This window comes from Brassica oleracea, chromosome C3, assembly GCF_000695525.1.
Source record: "Brassica oleracea var. oleracea cultivar TO1000 chromosome C3, BOL, whole genome shotgun sequence".
In the NCBI taxonomy this organism is placed as follows: Eukaryota; Viridiplantae; Streptophyta; class Magnoliopsida; order Brassicales; family Brassicaceae; genus Brassica; species Brassica oleracea.
The window spans coordinates 25,740,503-25,756,077 of NC_027750.1; the positions used below are offsets into that span (position 1 = coordinate 25,740,503).

General features: G+C 36.2%; 2 protein-coding genes and 1 pseudogene across 3 annotated transcripts; 2 read left to right on the forward strand and 1 right to left on the reverse strand.

Moving 5' to 3' along the window:
* The first annotated feature begins 4,390 nt into the window (after window positions 1-4,390).
* LOC106328875 lies at window positions 4,391-5,013 on the forward strand. The gene has a single exon (XM_013767411.1). It carries the CDS (start codon window positions 4,596-4,598, stop codon window positions 4,821-4,823), a length of 228 nt encoding a protein of 75 aa, XP_013622865.1. The 5' UTR covers window positions 4,391-4,595; the 3' UTR covers window positions 4,824-5,013.
* A 156-nt stretch (window positions 5,014-5,169) lies between these two features.
* LOC106330238 lies at window positions 5,170-9,941 on the reverse strand (annotated as a pseudogene).
* On the forward strand, window positions 9,900-12,645 carry LOC106334496 (peroxisomal (S)-2-hydroxy-acid oxidase GLO2-like). 2 transcript variants are annotated; one of them, XM_013772783.1, is made up of 12 exons: window positions 9,900-10,132; window positions 10,209-10,359; window positions 10,462-10,586; window positions 10,672-10,718; window positions 10,855-10,932; window positions 11,040-11,164; window positions 11,269-11,335; window positions 11,431-11,493; window positions 11,594-11,663; window positions 11,755-11,855; window positions 11,929-12,033; window positions 12,128-12,645. In XM_013772783.1, exons 2-12 carry the CDS (start codon window positions 10,223-10,225, stop codon window positions 12,311-12,313), a joined length of 1,104 nt encoding a protein of 367 aa, XP_013628237.1. In that variant the 5' UTR covers window positions 9,900-10,132; window positions 10,209-10,222; the 3' UTR covers window positions 12,314-12,645. The 2 variants fall into 2 exon arrangements, with proteins under 2 accessions (XP_013628237.1, XP_013628238.1); XM_013772784.1 differs by lacking the exon at window positions 9,900-10,132 and having other exon boundaries at window positions 10,248-10,363.
* The last annotated feature ends 2,930 nt before the right edge of the window (window positions 12,646-15,575 follow it).

Here is a 15,575-nt window from a genome sequence, read left to right on the forward strand (position 1 = left end):
ATAAAGAAGTCTATTTAGTCCTGAGATGGACGATGCAGAAGTCTTGTTTTAGACACTGATCTGATTGGTCCATAAGAAGGACGATGAAGAAGCCTTTGATTTTGATTTATTTTATACTAAGCAGCCCAAAGAGGGGTTATTTGGTCTTGTTGATTTGTTTTCAGACAGATTATGTTTTACACATGGTGGTACACACATATCACAGCAACATCATCCAAGATTTCGTGTGTGTGTATTTGAGGTCGATGACTCAATATGTTCGATCAGATTGTGGCATGGCCGATGGTAAAGAAAAACCAACTATCATGTTCGAGGACGAAGCATATTCTGCCCAAGATCTTCATCACCCACGGATTGCAGAAAATTGGAGAGGTCCAAGGGACCTTCAGTAATGTCCAAATCAGGGGGAGTAATGTGTGTTGTACTTTTTTTCCTTCACCATGGTTTTGTCTCACTTGGGTTTTCCTGGTAAGGTTTTAATGAGGCAACATTAAAGCACATTACAAGCTCTAAACGGTTATGACATCGAAGGGGGAGTGTTATGAACCAGATTGTGGATGATTAATAACCAAGAGATTATGATTTGTAATCTTTCCATTTATCTATGACGGTGTAATCTCCTATATAAGAAACTTCTATGTTACGAATAAAGATAGATTTTTTCATTACTTTTATAACAAAGAAAGACTATTTGACAAAAATGAAAAAGAAGAAGAAAAGAGTATGAAACGGAGAAAGGTGGGCATGAAAAGAGGAGATATGTTGAAAGAAGACAAAACATTGAGATTGAGTTTAGGGGAACATGCAACCGGCCATCTTATCTTTGTTTTCTCCACATGGGCAGGTTTGTTGGTTCACTTCTCTTTTCATAATCTCAACATATATATTTTCAATCAATGTCATTAAAAGTTTAAAACTGAATATATGTAAGATCATATCAAAGATGGAATGAAACCGGATTGCAAATTATCTTGCTAAAATCATTTAATGTAAATAAAAATATTTTGATTGATTACAATGACTGTATTCGCTTTGCTACAGATTGTATTCGTTGGCCTGACCTAATTTTGATGATGAATAATTTGGAGAAATAATCTCTTCTCATGTAAGATTCACGATATTCGATGGACTTCCTCATGCACATTTCTTCTCTTCGTTTTTTTGAACAACTTCTTCTCTTCGTTAATTTTATGAATTTGGCGTTAATTTGTTGTACGAAATTAAGCTAAAAACATGTATAGGTGAAAATTTTAGATAAAGACTACCAAAAGTTACAATTATAGTTGGAGTTTATTTGGTTTGTCAATTTGGCAAGTACTTTATTGATTGTAGCATAAAAAATATTTCAGCAAAAAGTATATACATAATACTTACCTACATAAATCGTAAACAAGTAACACAAACTAATATGAACGAATAATATTTTCTACATCGTGTGTCAGAACAACCATATGTCAGCTTGGGTTTGAAAACATTATCTATATAACCCACTGTCATAATTGAATGGCGCAGAACAAAAATCTACAGCTGGTACTACTGGTAGAACAAGATCATCCTTCTTGATTTTTTCCTCATTTTTCTAATCAGCTCTTCGTCACTTCGTCTATCAATTTCAGGATCACAACAAATTTGTATCAAACATGTTTAAAATATGAAGGCTAATAATAGATATGTTCTTGTGAGTTTAAGGATTCTACGCCCAACCAGAATCAGTGTAGAGCTACTAGCATCCTTCCTACGCCCAACCAGAATCAGTACAATTGTCCTAACCGTAAGGCCCAATATTTAAAACTCTAGTTTACTTTTGAATATGATGGGTCATTGGTTGTTAAACCATAAGTATCTAATTAGGATTGAGTAACTACTCATTGTCTTTTTTGAGACACTAACTTATTGACCTATTTAGCTTGGCTCAATTCCACTCTCTATTTCTTCATGCAAGATCTTCTGAAACCAACAGAGACCCTGATCGTTGTCTCTCGATCTAGAATGTGTTACCTCTTTTGACTCTTGTATTGTGGTAAAGCAGCTAGTTGTTTTTTTTTTTCTGTTTGGGCAACATAATAGATTTCAATAATCAAAGGGGTCTCATGCTAGAGAGCCCAAACCAGAGTGAGTACAGAGACAGGCTTTGACTAGAGAGTGTATAGCCCAGTTGAAGTTCTTTGAAAATAAGAAAAACGACAGAAAACTAAGGAAGAAGATAACGAAGAGACGCCGGAGAGAACTCCAAAGAGTTCAATAGGGCAACTGTTCGTCGAGATTGCTCCAATGAGCTCTTGATAATCTGATCAAAGCCAGATCTTTGTGTAGCCGAGAGAAGCAGCGTGAAGCTAGTTGACATGTATTGGTGTTTATAGACATACAAATGCGATACAGTATGTATATTATTTTGTCCTCGGTTCCATTTTCCATATGCATGTTTGGAAAATTTGACCAAAACCCTTACTCGAGAACAGAATCTACAAGTTAGAATTTAAGAATAAACCTAAAATATGAGATATATTTGTAATTGAGTTATATTATAATTTCTAGTTTTCCATATTCAAATTTTTTATTTAGTTCGAATAGTTTATATTCGTTCCACTACTTAATTTAGCGCGCAGAGACATGTAATTAAGTTAACCGACGAAAAATATGTAGATGCATGGTCGTAGAAACTAATAGAGAACTTCCTTTCATTCACGTGAAATCATTATTCAACAAGACTTGCAAGTTCTAGAGTTAACGTCGAGAAGAGTGGAGCTTACGTCAACCTAAGTCCATTGGTGGGTTCATAATTAGGCATAGGCGTTTGGGTACCCGTTCGGGTTCGGATCGGGTTTTTTGGATTTACGGTCTTAGGTCTCATACTAAAATTTTATTAGTACGGGCCGAGTTCGGATAATAACACTTTAGGTTCGGTTCAAAATTGTATTGCATCATAAAACCCGTAAAGTAACCATATATCGTTCGGATTCGGGTTATATCGGTTCAGTTCGAATATAAACAGAGTAAAAAATAAAAATTTAAAACAAAACATAAAGGAAAACCTCTAAATTAAATAAAAATCAATCTATCACACATAAATTTGATAAAATAACCGTAAAATGTTAAATCAAACATGAAAAAAATCATTTGTAAACAATATGCATTACCTTATAGAGAATAGACTTGTTATTTCAATGAGCAAATTATAAAGTAATTATTTATAACTAATTGTGTACTTAGAGCATTTATTAAAATTTTAATATTAATTTCTATATATCATATCACCACAAATATTGAATCTTATAACTGAAACACTTATATATATATATATATATATATATATATATTTCAAAATATTTATATTGACTATTAATTTCGGATTTTTCGGGTTATTCGTTCGGGTTTGGTTGATAACACTTCGGGTTTGAATATTTTTTGTATCACTTTATAAAACCTGTTTGAGTATTTTTACATTTCGGATCGGATAACGGATCGAGTTCGGTTTCGGATTTCGGGTTCCTGATTTTATGCCGAGGCCTAGTTCATATCATAGGAAGATTCCAAAATAAACCTTTTTATGTGCATATGAGACGGTGGCGGGAAGCTTGAAGAAGCAAAACGGTCCCATGCGACGCCGTATCGGAGCAGCTACCTTTCTCCGCCATAGAATAGAATAAATGTGGTCCATTAGTCTGTTTCGTTTCTGTGGTTTCTATAATAACACATCAAATCCAAATGCTTAATATGGTATGACGTCTAACAACTATGCTACTTGAATTGTCATTAAATACGTGGTAGATTTCTGTCTTCTAATTTATAAACTTGTAACTTTGTGTTGATTAGTATCTATCTTGGAAGTTTTTTCATAGCGTCTTTTAATCCTATGTTTGATATTTGATTCATCAAAATAATTACCGAAATTGAGTTCTAATATATAAATGATCAATTCATTTCAGATTTGAATTAAATGTTCATAAACTTTGATATAATAATCTTAAGAAATAAACATTTTCGACTCAAAGGAAACAAAACCTAAATGTCAAGCCCTGCTTTTGAGTTAAGTCATGAGATGGTAATATCAATGTATATATGCATCTTAATGAAATTAAAGTTCTGCCGGCCAACTTTAAATTGATTTGAGAATATGTTAAACAGGAAACATGTTAAAATATTGAAATTCATTGAGAAAAGAAATCCAAAGCTAGCTAAAAAGGCGATATAGTTGTCAATAATTTATTTTGGCTGTAGAGTATGAATTGAAGAGCCCCCACACCATCGTTCCTTTGATAATAACTTCATACCTACCGTACGTACCAGTGTGTTTATAGTTATAGTCTTGAGTTAAGATCATACAAAATCATAATTTGTTAGGTCTGATTTTGTCTTAATAACGAAGGGGATTGTAAGTACTCCTACACATTATTATTGTCCTTTTGTAGATAGCAAGTACTTCTTCACAAGAATACACCTTCATACTCTTTATATATTCACTTCAACTCTCACAACTTTCACAATATCTTTTAGTATCTCTCATTTCTCCATCTTTTTTTTCTTCCCATGCCCAAACAAGAAGAAGCTTTCTTCTCCCGACACTCTCTTCCGGATTCAGAACATCTTAATCACCGATGGAAACCGTTAAGACCTCCAGGTTCATCACCGAGGTGACTCCCGCTAAGTTGATATCTGCGACGAGAGAGCCATTCAAGAACATGTTGACCACAATCTCCGAGGAAGATTTCGACTTTGAAGAGTTAGTCAGAGCCACCGCAGAGAGACTCTCTTCGTCGTGTCCAGGCTTCTCCTCCTGGTCTCTTGGTCACTACGCCAAGACCAACACACTCTCTTCTTGTTAGACCATCACATTTTTTCTTTACTTTTCAATAAGATGAAGACCTAAAAAATCATGCGTTTCTTCGCCAGAATCTATTTGTAGTCTCTCAGCATCAGAGCTGTTTGCTTAATTTTATATTTCTTTTGGCTTCATTTTCAGTTGTTACATTTTTGATCGATCTTTCTACGTACTACCAACAAACAATCCATTTATTTTTGTTATTACACAAAATCAAAACTAAAGCCAAGAATGCTCATATCTTAGTCTACACTGGACTAAACTATGTACGTTGTGTAAATCATCCATAGTGGAGAAAAAAGTTCAGAGAAAGCACAAAATATTATACAGTATGAGATCTTTTTTTTTCCCGTTAATTACTTGTTACTCTCTTCCAAAAACGTAACAATAATAAAAATTAAATTCACTTTTCACCCTCACAGGAAAAAAAAAAATATCCGTCCGTTCTCTCTGTATCTCACACAACCAACGGGAGCGATGTGATGAAAATGAGGACTTAAGCGCGTGTAGAGGGACCAAATTGAGACTTTTAACCGGTTAAGCAAACCATGAATGGTTCACGAGTATTTCTTCTTGCCAATTTTCCGGAGCCGGTTTACAAGATGCGCTTTCAATTCATCTGGAAACTGAAGGGAACTTGATTTTACATCTCCTATCAACCTCCTCCTGCACAGGGTCCAACTGTTAAGTCACGGAATGAGTTCTAAGAAAACAGGAAGCTACAAGAAGTCAGAATCCTATATGTGAAAGTTCCAGCTAAGTATAACATAGAAGTTAGAGAACAGAAACAATGTCGGGTTTCACACTTTCACTTACTTTAAGTCGTTGCTATCTTCACCATCTCCTCCTGATTGCTCTGAACACAATCTCTTCTTGGCACGCATGGAGGAGTGTACTTGATCATACCATCCGCATGTCCGTAGAAATGAGGACGCGTCTTTCTTCAGGCTGAGGAAAATATGCAAACACATCCTATGTTAGTTACTTCATCAGAGACAAGAGGAAGTTATTAAGAAGAGGCATAAACCGAAGTTACCTCTCTTTAATTGCTTCAAGTTCATGCCGAGACGGTTCGTCTTTTCTAAGCAAAATGCAGGGGTCTTTCTTTGTCGAAGGGGCCAAGACTTTGGACTGGGTTGTGCTAACACCGTCCTTTTCAATTTCCTGGTGATCAGTTTCATTTTGTGAACCATCATTACTCTTCCATGGATGAAGCAAGTTATCTTTGTGATGATCACCCCCATTGCTGGAGCCGTTAGGCTCATGGGGATGCAATTTCACTTCATTGTTATGACTACTACTACCTTGTGCACTGCCGTTTTCTTCAACTCCACTGTCACCATTTTCAGTACCGAACTTCATCTCAGAACACGTGTAAACCTTCATTGCCGAAACGGATCCAATATTCTCTTTATCCGAATCTAGAGCTATGTCCTGAACTTGGCAGCCATTGACAGTAGGAGTGACCCTTTTGGAACCAAGGTTGACAGAAGTACTGATATTTGCATGCGGCTTCAACGGAGCCTTTTCAACTCTGGGAGGAACAGTGTTGCTCTTGTGAAGGGACTGCTCTGCTCGTGGTTTCATGTTAAGCATTGGGACGAATAAACTTATGGGGCTTTGAAGAAGACATGTTATTATCTTTATGGAAGTTGGACTGCTCGGCTCGTGGATTCATGTTGACATTATTAAGGGGACCAATAAACTTCCGGGGCTTTGACGTCTCACAGCCATTACCATCACGAGAAGTAGTCCCACTGGATATTACCAGAGTTTTAGCAGATGCCGGTCTCTGGTTGGAACGGCTAAAAAATAGAATATAAGCTTTCTCCGACAAAACCTCTTGCAAGGTGGAGATCGAGACGAACGAATCATTACAGCAATACCATCGGCCCAAAGGATCCTACATAAGGCAGTTAAAAACAAAGTCAACAAGCAGTTCAAGAGTTAGTGTTGCTACTTGCTAGAAAACCGAAAAGCAACAAAACAAACCTTAACGTATGCATAATAGTGCCCTGATTCAGGAGAAATTCCAGAATGCACAATGATCCCAAAAAGCTTGTACTCTGGTTGAGGGTCCTAAAGTGTTTTTAACAGTCCACCGATTAATAAAAGGAGCTTGGAAGTTCACTTACATTGGCACTATGAAAAACTTCACAAGCTAAAGTACCATCATGATATAATTTCAAAGATTTGAAATAACAGAAAGATACAACAAACTTGAAATATAGTTGAAAGTGTCCGCATCTTGTACCTTGCTTGCTTTACTCATGAAGGTGGAGAGAACCAAAATCTCACCAAATGTAATGGGCTTATCAATCTTCCCACCAAAAATTCCCTCAAATCTCTGATATATTTTTTTACCAAACAACATTTAATATATGCCTACTTAGAATAACACTCAACAGAAACACACTATACTTACTTTCAATTGGACAACAAGAATATTAGGGGCTTGAAGTAATGACATCTGCTTCCTCGCGGTCACCAGTTTCTTACAACTAAACAAATAAAAAAAGTATGTTAGAAAAAGAAAATATAAACTAAAACATTCTGAAACAAAGACCACTACTAGTCATACCACTCACCTTTCGCATTTATATTTATTGTTGCCATCTAAAATCTCTGGCTGAAAGAACTTTTGCATCGATTCCTTCACCGAGTTACTATGCAAAATCCCAAGACTAATATCCATAATCTCATCCACCTTACTAGACTCCGCACCGCATGGCAAACACTTCACCTGGCTCTGCAGCGCACCACCAAAAATCTCCTTCACAACAGTATTCTCTTCACTAGACTCGGCACCGACACCTTTTGGTCGAAACTTCTTCAGACGGAGAGACGCATTGTGGCATGCATCAAGCAGATACCGCAAGAACTCATGAGCATCCTCTTGACGCCCCAATTTAAAATGCTCGGCAAAAACTTTGAGGCAGTTTAAAATCCTGTTAGGTGCATCGGTAGCTTGATCTATACTAAGAGACCTTGCTATTCTTTTCTCAACTAAGCAAAAAGGACAGTCCCGTTTCCTCTCCCCATTCACATATGAGTCGCCTATCAAATTCGAACATAGAGAAAAAGCTTAACAACAAATGAAAAATAACGAAACAAAAAGCTTGTAAATAGTATATGCACATGGATTAAAAAAAATCGATTTCGTTGGTTTGGTGGTAACTGACGAGGGAAGAGTCCAGAGACCCCACCCACCCCAACAACAAACCCGTATTTACTTTTATATTATACTTTATCATTATTAAAAATATTTTTTCTGAATATTTTGTTTCTTTTTAATTTTATGTTTTCTTTATTTACTTAATATATCCATAATTAAAATACCCAAGAAAATCTGAATTCTCATTTTTAAGATTATTTAAAATAATTTCAATTTACCTTTCAAAAATCTGAGGCATATAATTATTTAAAATTTTAATTATTGTAAATACTTATATTCGTTCATGAGCTTACAAAAATTTATCTTTTATACTTATGTATGTAATTTTCTACTGATCATCTCTTTATTTTTTATATCTTTTAAAAATCAACATATAATATTGTTAAATATTATGAAAATACATGTATATTTATGCGAGAAATAAAATTAATTTGATTTGACTTAATTATACTTGAGTTTAAATTTGAAAGAATATATATGTAACCCAATATACTCACATGAGTGACTCGACTATTCTAACTTATATCCAAAATCAAAGAAATCTATTTATTTTTATACATATAAATTACATGATGACTCAAAACATATTAATAAATAAAAATAAATATTAACTAATTGTTATAATATAGTTTTTATATATATGCATGAGACTTCAAAATATTATTGTTATTTTTATTTATGTAATTTTGAACACTTCAATTTATTTTTTATTTAATTCTAAGCACAATAAATATTATGTTATACATAATCTTACAGTAATATATTTACTTATCTAAGAAAACAACCGGTCTAAATGCAAATAAGAATTTAATCAAAATTAACTATACTAGAATAAAATATTATAGTTGAATTCGGAGAAATAGATGCAATACAATATACCCAAGTGATAAACAAATCGATTGTTGACCCAAAAACCAACCAAACCGATTAGATATAACTTATCCAAAATCATATATATAATTAAAATAATATAATATTATTAATATAAATTATACGTATAAATTAAAAAAAATTATTTAAAACCAAAATTAAATATCAATTAAGTATAATAAATTAACTTTATAAAAATTTATACCCGTGCATGAGCACGGGAGAATCACCTAGCTATGAAAAAATTACAATTCGACAATCGACAATACTAGGATCTACGCTTAACTGCATCACTTGAGCCGTCCTATAAAGATCCACGTCTGGCCAGATTTATTGGTACCGTAAGATTCCTTGTAAACATTTTTTTCATAGTCTGCATAATTGTCTAATAAATCGTTTTTGCCGTGAAATGAAACCTGAACCGCCTGTAATGTGCAATCCACAAAAAAATTGCATAGCCTGAGATTCAAACCCCAGATCTAGTTATAAAAAACCTTTAAAACTCTATATTTGTTAATATATATCGAAAACAAATTTATAATTTATATCAAAAATCTCGACCAAATCGAAATGCATAATAGTTTTTGGAAAATCCAGAAATAACTAAAATTTCTCAATTTTTAATCCCATATCTAGTTTTAAAATACTTTTGGAGATTTTGGTAGTTTTATACTAGGTTTTTGGTTGATTCATATACTTTCATTAATTTGAGTAGCTTTTTACTGAAAATTTCAAACAATTTATTAATATTTTAAAACTATTTTTCAGATTATTCGATAATTTTGATTTTTTGAATAATTTGGATATTGGATAAATTTTAATCTAGAAACAAACCAACCTCGATCTGAAATTTAAAAATAACCTAAATTTATGGGTATGATATTGATAATCTGAAATCCGAAAAAGGGTGCCTAGACGATAGACCCATCATCAAAAAGAAAGAAAAACAATTGGCTTCTGAAATTGTTATCCTTCCCTCGAGATTGTGAACGATAATACGAAAGAGAAGTTAAGAAACACACAAGTTGCTTGTGGATCAGACACAGACCCATCTGATCTTTGGCCGTATCTCTTCATCCATTCTTCACCTCCAGCTCCTCATCCATATATTATCTTCCCCACTTGTCAACTATTCTTACACTGTACCAAATTAAAACATGACAAGTATTTAACATTTAACTAAATATAAAACGTTTGGATATATAATATAAGCTCTCGTTACAGTCACCCTTCATCTCTCGAGAGCTTCATTCCCATCCCATCAAAAGGTAAGTGAGATTATGTGTTCAAGCCACAGAGAGAGACTTGTGTCTGAAACTCAAAGCCTTTTTACTCTTTTGACAGATTAGCATCAGAAGATGGAGATCACAAACGTTATCGAGTATGAAGCGATCGCAAAGGAGAAGTTGCCTAAGATGGTATACGACTACTATGCGTCTGGTGCAGAAGACCAATGGACTCTTAAAGAAAACAGAAACGCTTTTGCAAGGATCCTGTGAGTTTTTCTTTTCTTCTTAAGATAATATACTCTTTTTGTTATATGGTTTCACAAGAGATGTGATTTGATATATAACATAACTTTGATATGTTGTAACAGCTTTCGGCCTAGGATTCTGATAGACGTGAGCAAGATTGATATGACAACAACCGTCTTGGGTTTCAAGATTTCTATGCCAATCATGGTTGCTCCTACTGCCATGCAAAAGATGGCTCACCCGGAAGGTACAAAGACTCATAGAAACCGAGTTATGTAGAGAATGAAAACTTGCTTTAGTATTAAGAATTGTTCTAATGGAAACTAATACAGGGGAATATGCTACGGCTAGAGCTGCGTCTGCTGCTGGAACTATCATGGTATATTATAATATTGTCACAATATTTTCATCTAAAGCATGACTATTGAACTTTTTGGTGTTATTAGTTTCATTAGCCATCATCCATGCATCAACCATGTCTCTGGTTTGAAGTATTTTCTTCCATGATGTTTTAGACCCTCTCTTCATGGGCTACTTCCAGCGTCGAAGAAGTTGCTTCCACTGGTCCAGGGATCCGATTCTTCCAGCTCTATGTAAGTTTATCTAAACAGTTTGTTGTACAATCACCGCATATAGGGATTTAAATGCTGAAAATACTGGTCATGTTTGATGGCTCACGCGTTATGATTGTTCTGTGTAGGTATACAAGAACAGGAAAGTAGTTGAGCAGCTCGTGAGAAGAGCTGAGAAAGCTGGGTTCAAAGCCATTGCTCTCACTGTAGACACCCCAAGGCTAGGTCGCAGAGAGTCTGATATCAAGAACAGGTAAAGCCGTGTCCATTCCAGTGTCATAAGAGTTTGATTGGATTCAAAAATGTAAACAGATAGCTAGAAAATGTAGAGTAACTATGTGTGTTCTACTCCTATAGATTCACTTTGCCTCCAAACTTGACATTGAAGAACTTTGAAGGTCTTGACCTTGGAAAAATGGACGAGGTAAGAATCCATCAGATCATATCCTGTAATATAGTCTGAATACAGGCAATGATCTACTAATATTTTCTTGAACTTGTTATGGTTATTACCTGCAGGCCAATGACTCTGGCTTGGCTTCATATGTTGCTGGTCAAATTGACCGTACCTTGAGCTGGAAGGTACAAGGATACAACAAATCATAAGATAGTATAGCAACACCTGAGTAGTTGGAATCATAAACTTGATCCAGACTTAACTAACTTTCATGTACGCCAACAGGATGTGCAGTGGCTCCAGACAATCACCAGCATGCCAATACTTGTCAAGGGTGTTCTTACGGGAGAAGATGGTGAGTTACAATCTGACAAATAAATGTTTTTCTATCATTTAGTTTCATAAAGAATATTTCACCAAATCCACTTTTATTGTCCCTTGTGCAGCAAGGATAGCAATTCAAGCTGGAGCAGCAGGGATCATTGTGTCAAACCATGGAGCTCGCCAGCTTGACTATGTCCCAGCCACAATCTCAGCACTTGAAGAGGTAGAGATCATTCTCAACTTAAAACATCAATTTGTGTTGTCAAGAAGTATCAATGTTATTCTTATGCGTTCAGGTTGTTAAAGCGACACAAGGACGAGTTCCTGTCTTCTTAGATGGTGGTGTTAGACGTGGCACTGATGTCTTCAAGGCACTTGCACTTGGAGCCTCAGGGATATTTGTAAGCATCATCATACTTCCATTTATCAGTTAAGCTCTTTGAAACCATTGAAAGTACTAACAACACATTATCTTTATGCCCTCTCAAATCTCAGATTGGAAGACCAGTGGTATTCTCACTTGCTGCTGAAGGAGAAGCTGGAGTCAGAAAAGTGCTTCAAATGTTACGTGATGAGTTTGAGCTAACCATGGCGTTAAGTGGGTGCAGGTCTCTCAGTGAGATCACACGTAACCACATTGTCACAGAGTGGGAAACTCCACGCCATTTGCCCAGGTTATAGAGAGGCAAAACAAATAAACAGAGAACAGCAACAACACAGACCTAAACCTAATGAGATTCTTATTGGTGACTTGTCTTCTACGTTACCATTTATCTCAAGAACTTGTTTTCTTGCTGTATTGAAATCACATAAACAATGACTGGATGGCTAGTTCTATACCTTCAGTCCATTCTTCATCCTTGTAGCGATGCTACTTGGAGATTCTATGTAATGCTATTTGGCTACTTTTTTTTTGTGTGCAAACTTGGCTACTTCTTCTTTGTAGTATTTTCTATGTAATGCTATTTGGATTTTTAGAACATTTCTATTGGTATGGTAATATTTCAATGAAATTCCCAAAAAAATATATTATTATCTCTTGTTTAGATATTTTAAAAGGAAAAGAAAACAATTATTGGCTTACAAATTATTAGGAACACACAAGCTGCTTGTGAATTAGACAACACACAATCTATCTGATCTCCTTATCCATTCTTCACCTTTAGAATCTCGTCCATATAAGTTTGTATTGCCAACAATTTTTATACGATTACAAAAGTAATAATTCAAAAGCTAATTAATCCACATCACAAAAGCATATTTAACTCTCTTTTTTTTAGAACTATTAACTTTTAGCTAATATATAAACGTTGAGATAAATATAAAATTATATAAGCTAGCTTTCTTCGCCGGTCACAACCTTCATCGAAAAATGAAGATCACAAACGTTACCGAGTATGAAGCGATTGCAAAGGAGAAGTTGCCTAAGATGGTATACGACTACTATGCCTCTGGAGCAGAGGATCAATGGACTCTTTAAGAGAACAGAAACGCTTTTGCAGGAATCCTGTGAGTTTTACCCTTTTTTTTCTTCTTTAAGACAAGACAACAGCTTCTGTTACTGGTTTTGCAAGAGATGTGGGTTTCATATTAATTACCTTGTGCTGTTTTAACAGCTTCCGGCCTCGGATTCTGATTGATGTGAGCAAGATTGATATGACAACTACAGTCTTGGGTTTCAAAATCTCGATGCCCATCATGGTTGCTCCTACTGCCATGCAAAAGATGGTACGTAGAGACTGAGAGCTAGTTCAAAGATTAAGACTTAGTTCTAACGACTGATGGAAACTAATACAGGGGAATATGCTACGGCTAGGGCTGCCTCTGCTGCGGGAACCATCATGGTATGTTAACCACATCGTTACAAAAGATTCTTATGTTTTAAACCGTGTTTGGAGTTTATTTAGGCCGGCTCTTAGATTTTGGAAGCTGTAGACATTTCTTATACGGTAGACGATTTCTTATAAAGGTTTCAATAAAAAATTTTTTTAACAAATTTGGGGACCTATTTCTGTGTATTTTCTTTGAAATTTTTGGGTACTATAGGGCAATGCTTGACTGACCTATGCCCCCAGTACCGGCCCTATCCTATTATCCATGCATACACATGTCTCTGGTTTGAGATTGTTCCATGATGTTTTCAGACACTATCGTCGTGGGCTACGTCCAGTGTTGAAGAAGTTGCGTCCACAGGTGTGGGCCTTGTGTCATTAAACCTTGAAGCCCAAGAGAGTAGTAATTGGGCCTACGTCTTGAGTTGAGTGTGATGGGCCAAGGCGAATCTTGAAGCCTTGTCCTTCTATAAGCTGAACGGATCATTGTTAAGTTGTTGTAACAACTTAACGGTCTTCGTTGGTTGAGATCAAGAAGAGGATCGAGGTGATCATCTTCTCCGGCGAGCTTGGGCGTTATAGCGACGTTCTGGTGCGAGCTCCGTGACCGTTCCCGATCGTCTACTTGTCTTGTATCACATCGATACCTGCACATGAAGGAGAGAGTAGATAAGACGATCGATTGTACTTAGCTATTGTGATTGTGTAATCCACACCGGAGGAGTTTTTCCGGTGAAGAGCTAGTACAAAGTTGAGAGCTCCGACTCTCCCCAGACGTAGCGACTAGAGGTCGTGAACTGGGAAAACAAATCGCAAGTGTCTTTACGGTTAAACGTCTAATCAAGATCGAACGAACAATCTAGTTAATCAACAATCAAATCGCAACAAGTGGTATCAGAGCAAAGGTTTGATCATTCCGCGGTTCTCAGGCGTCAAGATCAGTCAAGAAGAATCGTCTCCAGCAAGTAAGAAAGATCAGATCAAGGTTTGAAACTTATATGTTCTCTTCTGTGTGTGTTGTTGAAGGTCGGCTCAAGGTTGGTTGATGCGAGTCGTTTGAGAAGGTGTTGTAGTTTTTTTCCGATTGCTTCTGGCTTCGGTTTCTGATAAAAACTGCAAGTCAGGGAGCTATGGAGCCTACAAAAGGGAAGTTTGAAGTAGAGAAGTTCGATGGGCAAGGTGATTTTGGAATCTGGAAGCACAAAACGCTTTGTGCACTTGAAATCTTGGGTCTAGACTCCGTTCTTGAGGAAGAACCACCTGCATTAGAAGACGATAATGTAGACAAATCAGAGTCTGGAAAAGAAGTCAAGCCAGATCTAACTAAAGCAGCAAAAGACGAGTAAGGAAACTACAGCGTTGGGTATCTGGAGAGCATTGGAGAGAGACTATCAAACTAAGTCTCTTCCAAATCGTATCTACCTCAAGCAAAGGTTTGCTAGCTACAAGATGAATGACCAGAAGAGTATCGAGGAAAATCTAGATGTATTTCTGAAATTGGTGAATGATCTAGAAAGCCTAAGCATTAAGATCTCTGATGAGGACCAAGCTATTCAGATCCTCACAGGACTTCCTCCCAAGTTTGAACCTTTGGTTCATACATTGAAGTATGGGAGTGGGAAGGATACTCTTACGGTGAATGATGTTGTCACTTTGGCATATGCAAAGGAAACCGAGCTCAGAGAGAGGGGTGCTCTGGGAAAAGGTAAGGTTGATGCAGAAGGTTTGTATGTTAGTGAAAGAGGCAGAGGAGACAGGAGGAGCAACTAAACTAGGAACAGGTCCAAGAGTAGAGGTAGGAATTTCTCGAAAGGAAAGGATAGCAAAGGTAAAGGTGCTTGTTTCATCTGCGGTAAAGAAGGACACTGGAAACGCGAGTGTCCCGACAGAGGCAAAGCTAGAGGCACATGCTCAGTGAATGTTGCAACTACAAGGAAAGAGCCTTTAATACTAACGGCTAGTATCCAAGACACGAGGAACGAGTGGGTGATGGATTCTGGTGCAAGCTTCCACATCACACCAAACAGAGAAGTGCTATTTGATCTCAAGGAGTGCAGTGGTGGTAAAGTGTTGATGGGAAACAACACTTTCAGTGAAATAAATGGAATGGG